Raw genomic sequence first — 12,400 nt, forward strand, 5'->3', positions numbered from 1 at the left:
TTACTTTGACTCATATAATGAGGAATGGCTTGACACAGAATTTGAATTAGAAGAATTTTATCATGCTGAGCCAGAGCCAGTGGCTTCAACATCTCGTGGAAGACCATCAAAAAATTTTGAGGATTTAAGTGAGCGTACGAAGCGCGGAAGAATTAATGACGAGCTAATGAATCCAAGAGAGGATACCATAGAAAAAGCGCTACTGGGAGCAAGAAGAACTGCCTACAACAGAAGTGATACGAGTATGGTGAAAGTGATAGGCCATATTAAAAAAAACCGAGATCACGCTTCCAGCATGTACACTACTCTAAGTGATTCTCATGGAATGATGTCCGATGAAGAAACTTTTGAATATTTGCTCGATTATGATATGAGTAAATATGTGTACGAACAAACACATAAAAAATCCTGCAAGATTTCCTACTTACAAAGTGATACAAAAATGAAAGCGATATGTTCTCCTCCGCTGGATTCCATCGAAAAACGGCAACAAAAATACAGGTAATGAAAGATAGATCATCTCCTTGAAATGGAATAATATATGTATTCATATTTTTCTTTTAGGTTAGAATACAATCGCTAATGCAACATACTGTAGAACGAATAGTGAAATCATTGAAACACGAAATCAATCAATATATGGATGAAAATAACCAGGACTTCGTCGAAATGGTCCTTTTAAGTAGTTGGGGTATGGACGGATCTACGGGATACTCGCAATACCATCAATCATTCCCAGGTACGAATCAACAAGATGATTCAGATGTATTTTCAGTGACAACGACTCCAATACATTTATATTTACTAAGTAATCGTAAACATTTTCTGGTACAACTTGACCCCACAAAGTATTCGTTATTGTAGACCAATTATGCTAGAGTTTGTGAAGGAATCGAAGGAAGTTGTGATCGATTGCAAAAATACCATAGAGAGAGAACTAAGTGAATTAGTTCCAGTTAAGATCGATTTGGAGCAGGAGAAATATGTTTTGGTTGACTTCGATTTTGTCATGAGCATGGTGGATGGTAAAGTTCTAAATTACATAACTGGTACGTCATCTATGCAAAATTGCCCAATTTGTAAAGCCACTCCAAATGTAATGACAAGCCTAGAGGTATTATTTTTTTAAAAGAAATACTTGTACATTTTTAAAAACTGTTTTGTTTTTCAAATATTCTAGGAGTTTGAAAAAGGATATATACCAGAGATAGGGACACTTATTTATGGAATATCTCCATTACATGCATGGATGCGATTTTTCGAGTGCCTTCTTCACATATCTTACCGAATGGATTTTAAAAAGTGGCAGGTATCAAAGATATTAAAGGAAGCGTACTTGAAGAGAAAACAACTTATACAGAAAAGGCTTTATGATAGCTTTGGTGTGAGAGTCGACCAGCCAAGGCAAGGTGGAGCAGGATCAAGTACAACTGGAAACATTTGTCGACGAGCGTTTTCGAATCCAAATCTGTTAAGTGAAGCATTAAATGTCAACGAAGAGCTAATTCACCGGCTCTGGAACATTCTGATTGCGATAAACTGCCAAGAGCCAATCAATCCTGAAAAGCTAGACAGTTATTGTAAAGCAACCTACCGGTTATATTTGCAGCTGTATGATTGGTATAAAATTCCTGCTACGGTGCATAAAGTCCTTGCCCATGCTGGGGATATAATTATTCATTCACCAGCACCACTTGGAATGTTGGCTGAAGAAGCAGCTGAGTGTCAACACAAGCACTTAAAAAAAAGTCGGACTCATCATGCCAGGAAAGCCTCAAGAGAAGAAAATTTACATGACGTTTTCATTCGTGCTATGAACTCGTCGGATCCTTTGATAAGCTCCCTCAACTTAGGTAAGCGACTTCAAAATAAATCTAATCTGGAATATCCAGAAGATGTTCAAAGTTTTTAGTGACTGAAACTTCTTGCAATACAACAGATTCGAGTACAGAAAAATATACCATAGCAGATATTTTAATCGATCTTGAAGAAATAAATGATGATTTTGTTGAGGATGTTCATGTACATAATGAATAAATAAATGTTGTTGCAGTATACTTATATATCTTGAAGCTTTTATTGCATGGAGTTCGTATAGCTTTAATAGAGCTTTTATATTGTATTCCCTTTACTTGTTTTACGGGTTAAGAGCCTGAACCAATCTGAAAAATCCTACAAAGACAACCTGTTACGTATGTAGATGCAATGGCCTGTATTTGACGGAGTCCTTGTGCAACTTAGAACATCTGTACAACTCAATTCACATAAAAACAGTATACAATTTTCTACTTTGAACTCTACAGGTCTGCGCTGCAATAAAATACACATCTATAGACTGCTGTGTACATGAGACATTCGTAGATAAAAGGGATATATTCCATAGAGATCAAAGGTCTGTATTCCAGGGAGTTTGGAGACCTTAGAAGTAATAACGACCTGCAAAACAAGTATTTCACATCTTTTAGACATTAATCTACGATATAAGTGTGAAATATTGCAGAAATGAAATGAAAATATTTTCGGCCACCTACTTGTATGGAGCCGCCCCATAGTGCACCGTGGCACCGGTAGGCTCAACAGTTTCGATCTGAAGAACGCCTTCGATCTGGTTCGTCATTCGTTCTTGTTCGGCACCATGCGGTCGCTCTGGTTCAACGAGGAACTCACAGGTGGGTGGCACGACGCCATGTTTTTGTGGCCAACATCTCAGTATAACATTCATGATAGTGTGTGTTTTGTTTACAAACATCACATTTGATTTTCATTAGGATACAGAACTGTCAGTGGGATATGATTGCGCAATGTTGGCTGCAAAACAAACCTATTGTGTGAGATAGGGATGCCACCGGGCTGGGAACTCATCGCTCTTCTCGCGCGCATAGCCAGTCGGTCCACATCCAGGCTGCTTGTCAACGGGCACCTCTCTCGATCGTTCGAGATCGCTCGGTCGGTGCGGCAAGGGGGCCCGTTGTCAATGCATCTCTTTGTACTGTATCTCCATCCACTGTTATACTATCGTCAGACATATGATTTCCACACAATAATTTTCATATCACGCTGTACGCGTACAGTGGCAAGATGACATACATCTTTTTTCACCGTTGAATCTATTTGACAGTTTGTTTTGAAACTGGTTCAACCACTTTCCAAAACGATATTCTTCATCGAAATGTATAGAAATCATAAACTGGTACTGTAACGTCATATGAAAACGTCATAGTTTTCTAATTCTTCGTATAGGTATTTTAGCAGAAATATGCGAGTTCTTGCAAATATTCCGCAGGGCAATTATTTCTGCGGACGTTAACCACTCTATTCTATGGTTTGGGGTGATTTTAGTGCAAACGGCACTGATCGTTTAATTAATTTGGACATTTTGTAGGATAAAGCCAGCATCGTTCAATTGAGTCATAGATCCAATTTTGAATTTATCCAAAACAACGGTACAAAACATTCTTCCTATCTAAAAAAAATAGTTGCTGACTAATGGCAAATCAAACATCCCACATCCTTCCCAATCCCCAGACCTCATTCCAATTAAAACCCATGGGATCCTTGCACAAAATGTTCGAAATCCCACGATACAGAACTCAAACCATAAAATATCATGCAAAAGTGACGGTAGATCTTCCCGGAAACAACCCAAGAATTGGAAAAATCAATAGGAAGACATCTTCAGAGCATAATTGTAGCAAATAATGGGCTTACGAATAATATTTTGCCAATGTTGTGAAAAATATCATCCGGAATTGCAGAAAAACGATTTTTAATCAGTCATCTTGCAAATGTTTGTTTTTATTTCAAATGTCAAACGGCGTATTTGACATTTCAAACAACAAATTATGTTCTGTTTCGTACAATACAATGGTCGAAGGGCAGGGTACGGAAATCATCGTGCTATCGTGATACCAGCGTGATTCTGGGTGACAGACATATGGTTTTATGCTGTACAGTGATATTGGTATCATATATGTGTCACAAGTATTATGCAGACTAGAGCAAGCGTGTGAGGATGATTTGTTTGTGGCATATGCGGACGACATCAGCGTCACATCAGCACGGATAGGAATGATCCGTGAAATATTTAACCGTTTCTGTGCAGCAGCCGGTGCAAAACTAAATTTAAATAACGTAGATGTGCATCGGCGCGGCGACGCTGCGTTACCGTTTTTTCCCAAAGCACACCTGCGTCGTTTTACCGCCGCGTGTACTCTGCGTCGAAAAGACGCTACGTGGGCATCGAGCATTAATGTTCGGGATGAACGCAAAGCTGACATCGTTTGTGACCATCACCTAATTGGCGAGATCCGACGAAAAGACGCGACACATCAACTAATCAACTGAAACGTTGTTTCGAGCACTTCCAGTTACTTCTTTAAGTTTTGACGACCGACCAAACATCAATATCTCGGCATATGCTGTTAAGAGAGCGTCATATTACCCGCGTGAACTCCGAAGTCACATCACAATATCTAAGAAATCGTGCTTTTCGACCAACTGGATGCAGAGCGTCTTAGTAAAGGTCCAAAGAAAAGTGGAACTGACAATGTGCGACAACTGGCTGGTTACTGAGCATTCTTCTCAAAGTCTTGTGAATAGTTATCCTAATTACAGGAGAAGATAGACACTACTCTTTGTTGGTAGGATTCCAACCCGGAAAATCATATGCGGACCATATTGTCACGCTCCGTATCAACGTATAGTAGGGCAACAAATTATAGAAGACCCTATTTTTGGTATTCACCAACAACGAGAAAACTTCCGATCGCCTGCACAACGAAAATCTTTGGGGCGATGCAAGGGAGTTCCGGATGACATCGTAGCGCAATACGCATGCGGAGTGCTGCATAATGGAACTTTGTGTGATCTCATCTTCTTCTTCTTCTTCTTCTTCTTATTGACATTGCGTCCCCACACTGGGACAGAGCCGCCTCGCAGCTTAGTGTTCATTAAGCACTTCCACAGTTATTAACTGCGAGGTTTCTAAGCCAGGTTACAATTTTTGCATTCGTATATAATGAGGCTAAACACGATGATCCTTTTATGCCCAGGGAAGTCGAGACAATTTCCAATCCGAAAATTGCCTAAACCGGCACCGGGAATCGAACCCAGCCACCCTCACCATGGTCTTGCTTTGTAGCCGCACGTCTTACCGCACGGCTAAGGAGGGCCCCAGGGTGTGATCTCATCATGGGAGTCAATTAAGTGAGACAAGGATGTGTTCTGTCACCGGAACTTTTCCTCGAGGCAAAGTAAGCTGAACGACCAGGCCGAATGCTCCTCCACGGTGGTTCTCACCATAAACGTCAACATGACCAAATCGTTGGATGTCAACACGAGCAAACCCTCCAACTTCACGGTTGCCGGGCAAGCAGTAGAGAAGGTCGAAAAATTTTAATAGCTTGGCAGTGTAAGTCGGAACCAAGATTGACATAGAAGCACGGATCGAAAATATATGGAGATTCAATCAGTTTATTCATTTCACAAAATTTAGAATATTCAACTCTAGCCTAAAATCGATGTTGTCATACCCCAGTTACACGTGACTTGGTGTATATCAGCAGAAATCACGCAGAAACTGCATGCATTGGTTCTCGTATGCTGGGCTCCATCGACGATGCCATCAGAAACCGATGTCAACAGAAATACGAGAGCGTAAATAAAGGTGGGTCGGACACACATAACGAAAGAGCGGAGACGAAATCTGCAAGCATACGCCAGGGTCCAGATCGAAGCAAAAGCGAGTAGCCGTCCAGGATGGAGATCTTATACGTTAGCCTTATATTTCCCCAAAGGATGCTCAGAACACATAAGTGAGTCAGTAATGTCGGAAAAAAACAAAAAAAAAGCACCAGTGAAGTGGTATCCTTAATGCTTTCGAATTTCTAAGTGCAACCAGAACAGTACCATACAAAGGGTGTGACTGCTTTGGTTTCCTTTTCCGGAGAATTATCAACAACTGCTTAAGAAAAATGCTTCTCGCAAAACATTTTTCAAATGTTTACAATACTGAGTGCAATAGTCAATGATGTCGATGATGATGCCTCCAATTTACTCGAAAATCTGTGTGACATTGGTATTCTACTCATGACTGAAGAAAACGATGCTGCGAAACTGATAAATTGCGTCCGATTGATGTTTCGATAGTTTGAGTGGCATTCATTAAGACTTTTGTCAGATGAATTATGAACAAAATAAATTATCAAATAAAATCAACGGTACTACGACTCTATAATACCCGTGACAGTGTGTTACCAAAAACTGTCAGCCACTGGCGGAGCTAAGCTGGGGCACGATGGGACATGCGACCCACCACATAGGATATTTTCCCCGAAATTTTATTATACACGCCAAAATTGCCCTAAAAAACTGATTTTCCAAAAATTCTAAGGGCTATTTCAGGAAGAATTTTTGAATACATCTTGGAATTTCTTTGGACCGGGATCCGTACAGCACCGAATTCCCTCCATTTGTGAGATACCACTAAATTATAGAGGGTTTAAGGGAATACATTTATAAATCATTTATCTTATCCTTATCTTATACTTGACGGTTAGCTTTCTGGCCGTTGAAATGGAAAATATGCTCTGAAATTAAAATATCACAATTGAAAAACAAATCGCCACCCAGAAAACGCAAAGTTTCAGGCGCCATTTTGTATCGCGTCGGATATAATTGTACCGAAAGTGACTACTTTGAATTGCAAATTGCAATTAATAGAGTAAGATCAGCAGAATAAACATCAAAGGGATTACTTCTCTAGATGCGTCAAACAGTCTGCTTCAAATTAAATATTTAGTTAGAAAATATCTGCACGGATTATGATCCTATGATTCGAAATCCGTCCACGTAAATTTACTCATCATTTCATCATATTTTTCGTTGTTTTCAATGCAATACATTGGATCACATAAAAAATAGAGGCCCTCGGGCACCTGTACCAATAATGAACGATCCATTTGAATTCGATTCGTATTTTCTAGAGCCTTTTTAATAAAAACAAGTGCTTAGGTGTACGGATTTCGATGCACCACGGTATTTCTTCGAAAATTCTATTGGAAATTAATTCGTAAATTCCTCTGAGAATTCCTTAAAAATAATTCTAGCAATTCCTTTGAAAATTTCTTTGCAAAATTTTTCCGAAATCTCTAAGGTTTTGCTTTGCGAAATTGTATGAAAATTCATTCTGAAATTTATCATTCTGAAATTCTTTCTACTCCAGGAATTCCCTCCAGGAATAATTTAGAAAATCAGGCCATCAAATCCTTTTGTCATTCCTCCAGGGATTCCTTCGGAAAATCCTCTGAAGAGGCGTTTGTGAATTCATTCCGATATTCCTATTTTAGTAAAACCATACAAAATTCCTTTCAAAATTGCTGCACAAATCATTCCGGAAATTTTGTTGGAAGATTTTTTCTTGAAAAGAATGAAATAGAAAATCCTAAAGGAATTTTCGGAAGAGTTTCTAACGGAAATGTCAATGGAATTTCCAGATGAAATCTCCGACGGAACTCTTGAAGTAATTTCTGAATGATACCTAAGAGAATGTCTGAATAAATTTCTGATTTCCAAAGAATTTCTAACGGAATGTTCGAAAGCCATAATGAGTTTTTAAATAAATGTCCAAAGGAATTTTTAATTAATTTTCTTAAGAATTCCTGGGTGAAATTATGACGATATTCCTATTTTTCGAAGAATTTCGAAGAAATTTTAGGAATTTCTTCCTAGAGTTTCGAAAGGGATTTCTTAAGGAAATACTGCAAGAATTTGTTTGAGAAAATCTTGGAAAAAATGCTGTTGAAAATCATTAAAAAAAATTGAAGAAATTTCGCAAGGTATTTTCGAAAATAATTTGAACTTTCCCAGGATGAAGAAATTTCTGAAGGATTTCTCCTGAATCCATTTTCGTAGGATCCTTTAAAAAATCCGTAGGTATTCCTGATTCAATTCCCGAAGGATTTTCAATAGGTATTTCAAAGAGTTTTCCTAAGGAATTCTTAAGGAAATTTCCAAAGGAATTTCTAAAACAAATTTCCAAATTAAATTTTGTAGGAGTTTCCGACATTCTTAAATTTCTACAATAATTTCTTTGGACAGCCCCCAAAAAAAAATTTCAGAATATTTTGGGATTTCTTCTGAAATTGTTCCGAAAATTGCATCGGAGATAAATCCAGAAATGTATGTGGATATTCCTCATAATATTACTTCGAAAATTCAAAGAAGGAGTTATATGAAAATTTCAAAAGATCCTTATTTCAATATTTTTTACAGTACCTACAACACCTACGGAAATTGTTTTAGGAATTTCTTCGGAATAAATTTTAAAACTCTTGCAATTACTTTCTCAAGAAATCCCTTTGGAAACTCTGGGAAGTTATTTTTCAAATTCCTTCGAAATTTCCATCAGGATTTCTTTCGAGGATTCTTTTAGGTATTCCTTCAGTTATTCCTTCGGGTGAATTAAGCAATTTTTCCAAAAATTCCTCTACAAAGACCTACGTAGTTTACATTTGAAATTCGATCAGGAAATCCTTTGAAATTTCCATTAGAAAGTACTCCGAAAATTCTTCTCGGATTTCCTATTTCATTCTTCATTTCCAAAGATTAACCTGAATAGATTTGGGACAAGAATTTCTAAACGAATTTCTTAAGGAATTTTTGAAAGAATTCCCTAAAGAATTATTGAAAGGATCCTCGTAAGAATTATTAAAAGGATCCTCGTAAGAATTCCCTATGGAATTTTCAAACAAATTCGTAATGGAAATTTCATATATTTTTTTAGATTTCTACAAGAATTTCTTTCGGGAATTCTCCGGCAAGTCCTTCGAAATTCGTACAGCAGTAAAAAAAACCCTGTTTTGAATCTGGAATTAAGACTTGCCAAAAAACCAAAAATATTGGGATGACAGTCGCTCCAACATCATGCTTCTTCGGATATTCTCGAGAATTCTTTAGGAATGTACTTCAGGAGTTGCTTTGAAAATTCCTTCAGTAATCATTCAGGTGAGGAAGAAATTTCCGAAGGAACTCCTGAACGAAGTTTCCGGAATTCTTGAGTTCTCTGTGAAATCCTCCAAGAATTTCCTCCAGATAGATCCAGAAATTTGTTCAGAAATACATCAAGATATTCCTTTAAAATTTCTTTGAAAAAACCTTAAAAAATCTTGGAAAATTCCTTCGGAAATTCCTTAACGAATTGTTTTTAGAATTTCTTCGAAAATTCTTCATAAATTCCATCGGAAATTGCTTTGAAAATTTGGTCGGAACCCCTGCGAAAAAAAGTTTCGGAAATGGCTACGGATATTGCTGCAGGAAAATCTTTCGAAATTCCCTTAGGGGAATCCCTTAGAGAATTTCTTTATGATTTCTTTTAAAAATGGCTTTGAGAATATCTGCGAAAATTGGTTTAGGAATTGCTTCGAACTATTTTTTAGAAATTGCTTCAGTGATTATTTCAGGAATTTATTAAGTGAATTCTTACAGTATTCCCACTATTATTATTATTGGAGCTCTTACGAAATTTCTTCACAACTTCATCCACGAATGCCTTGAGACCTTCGGATATTCCTTTAAGATTTTTTTCTGGAGTCACTTCTGAAATTTATTCAGAATTTTTTTAGGATCATTCGGTTTTTTTTATTCAGAGTTCTTTCATTAATTTCATCTGAACCCAACTTTGAAAATTCCTTTAGAAACTCTTCCTTTTCTAATAATACTAAGTCTTTTAGTATTTCCTATTGCATACTTTGATAAATTATCAGAAAAACTCTTCCAACAAAATTTCCGGTATATTATCTGCAGGAATTTCGGAAGAAATTTCATATGGCTTTACTAAAAGAATTTCCGCAGGATTTCCTGGAGGAAGTTTCTAAGGTATTTCTGAAGACATTTTCAAAGGAATTTAAGAGGAATTCTCAAAGGAATTTTCAAAGAAATTTTTAAAAGAATCTTTGAAGAAATTTCTAAACGAATTCGTAAAGGAATTTCCGACGAAATTTTCAAAATTTTCCTCAAATTGCTTCTTTGAATTTTCAAAAGAATGTCTTGGGGAATATCTAAAAGAATTGCTGGATTTATCTCTGAAGTAATTTCCAGAGGATTTTATGGAAAAATCCCTAGACTAAATTCCGAAAAAAATACTTGGAGGAATGTCTTGGATAAATTTAATGTCGGAAAATGCCTTCAGGAGTTCCGTTGTCACTTTTTTAGCAATTCGTTCGTTTTTGCTGGAAATTCCGGAAGAATTACTGGAGAAATTTCCGAGAGAATGAAATTTCCGATGGTATCCGAAGGAATACCTGAAATAATTTTTAAATTCTATGTTTTTGGAAATACATTCCAAAGAATTTCTAGAGACCTTTTAACATTTTTTAAATTGATTTATCGCATAACTGATTACGCCCTCTATTGTAGTTCTTACTACTGACAATAACGCCAAAAATGCTGGTGTCCCACCATTACTAAAGCTCTTAGGCCGCCAGTGCTGTAAGCAGAGGCGGCGCAGCAACGCGCCTCTTTAAAGGCCCTCGCACGTTGGACACGCTAGCGTATGTTTTGATAGTTTTCCCATAGAAAAGCAACTCGTAACAAAGGCCGTTCTAGGGTCAGACCTCAGAGCAATATAAAAATTATTCTTAAATAAGTACTTGAAAATAGAGCTTGTTATCGCTTATAAATCCCACACATCGTATGATAGAATAACTAAAGTCACGCAATGATTTTGACAATCCATCAAATTCTCACCTCACACTTTCCATTATCCATTATCACCTGACATTCCAATGACTTTTTCACGAGTTCTACTCAGGTTTTCGGTTCATTCCATAAGCTATCGCCCTTTCAACATTAATATTACAATTTCTCAGTACCTAGTTCTTACATTTAAATTGTTAGCCTAGTTTTTCATTCTTATATAAAAAATTCATTTAGTCTAAATCGGTGTGTATGTATCCGCTTAGTTTATCTGTCGGTATTAACGCTCTCTTTCCATGTTACTCTCACACTCGAATCCCTAAACATCCACAACCGTTGTCATCCGAACTCCAGTGCTATAGAAATCACCTCGTCTGCATTCGTTCGCCAACTTCGACGTTCGCCACTTGCTCCCACCTACACACCGTCGCACACCTTCAGGATCCTTCCTTTCTCCCCCTGTCTACTCGCTGATGGACGTTTTCAATTGATATTACTCCTAGTAGTGATAGCAGTAGCCGTTGTTGCTCTAGTCGTAATATTAGTAGTAATAGTAGTAGCATCGGTAGCAGTTCTAGCGATATCCCCAATCGGCAGCAGCGGCAACGACGGCTGCTGGCTGCTGGTTGTGACACTCGCCGCCTAAATCTACCTTCATGGGGCGCCCGGTTCCACGTTGTGTGCCGTGCCCAGTATCGTCGAGTCAAAGTTGAGCCTCAACTCGCCGGCCAGTATCAGCTCCGAGATGCAGCCCACAATACCGGACGAGTATCGCTGGCGGGTGTAGAATGCTGCCGCCGGTAGGCCACCTGGAAAAAAGTCATAATGCTCCATTTAGTGATGTGTCGATTACGATGGAATTGAAATCTGAAGAAAGAAAGGGGAAGAAGTTTGTAATATTTGCGATAATTCGAGACATTGACGATGAGAATCGATAATTGGGCATTATTTTACATTCGCGCAAAAAAACTGTTAAAATATATTGAATTGAATATACAGGGCTCGCACCTGTATGCCCTCCAAAAATTCAAATTCCTAAGCCTCGGCAACTTTTGTTATCATTATTATACGATATTTTTATATGATGTTTCCGATTGGCTTCGATTTGCTCTCGGCTTGTTTTCGAAACTGTCTGTATTTCATTACTCGACATAATCAAATATGGAACACAAAATCTCCAAAATGCATCAGATAGAAACTCATCATGCATATGTGCGACGCAAATCCGGATTTCCATTTTATATGACCCTCTACATCCGATCCGATCGTCAACAGACGTGTAATGGTTCCACTTAGAATACGTTGTCATCGGGTAACCACTTGACAAAATCAGCAGTCAGTAGGTAGTAGGTGTTCAGCACATCAAATGGACGAAACAGCTGCTGCTCACCAAATGATGAAACAAAAACAGAACGGAAAAATAATTCGGAAAATTCGTCCCTCCCGGATTGGGCTCCGGAATTGGATCAACATTTCGAAATAGGATTATATTTTCCTCGGTTTGCGTGTGTGTTCGTGGCTGGATCGGTTTTGTGCCGAGGGTGTTTCCGTTCACGTTCACATGTGTGACAGGTGAATAAGAATGCATCGGTATTAATTAATAATTTAATTCGGTTTGGGCAAATCCATTTTATAGCTTTTTGATTAGGTTCGTTTGTGAAGGATTTGAACGGAGCAGGTGTATTTGTGGGCGAGTATTCAAACAAAT

The 12,400-nt window shown here is 37.9% G+C and overlaps 2 protein-coding genes across 2 annotated transcripts in view; one reads left to right on the forward strand and one right to left on the reverse strand.

Moving 5' to 3' along the window:
* The first annotated feature begins 551 nt into the window (after positions 1 to 551).
* LOC134210917 (uncharacterized) lies at positions 552 to 4,788 on the forward strand. Its single transcript, XM_062687356.1, has 3 exons — positions 552 to 1,114; positions 1,181 to 1,853; positions 1,940 to 4,788. Exons 1-3 carry the CDS (start codon positions 872 to 874, stop codon positions 2,035 to 2,037), a joined length of 1,014 nt encoding a protein of 337 aa, XP_062543340.1. The 5' UTR covers positions 552 to 871; the 3' UTR covers positions 2,038 to 4,788.
* Positions 4,789 to 10,837: 6,049 nt separating this feature from the next.
* The window catches only part of LOC134210913 (basement membrane proteoglycan), a 654,698-nt gene continuing 653,135 nt past the window's right edge, over positions 10,838 to 12,400 (reverse strand). Inside the window, exon 18 of the mRNA XM_062687352.1 lies at positions 10,838 to 11,501. Within this exon, the coding sequence (XP_062543336.1) occupies positions 11,347 to 11,501 (155 nt within the window). The 3' untranslated portion in view covers positions 10,838 to 11,346. The remainder of the gene's footprint in view (positions 11,502 to 12,400) is intronic.

The sequence above is a fragment of the Armigeres subalbatus genome, chromosome 2 (assembly GCF_024139115.2).
Source record: "Armigeres subalbatus isolate Guangzhou_Male chromosome 2, GZ_Asu_2, whole genome shotgun sequence".
NCBI lineage: Eukaryota > Metazoa > Arthropoda > Insecta > Diptera > Culicidae > Armigeres > Armigeres subalbatus.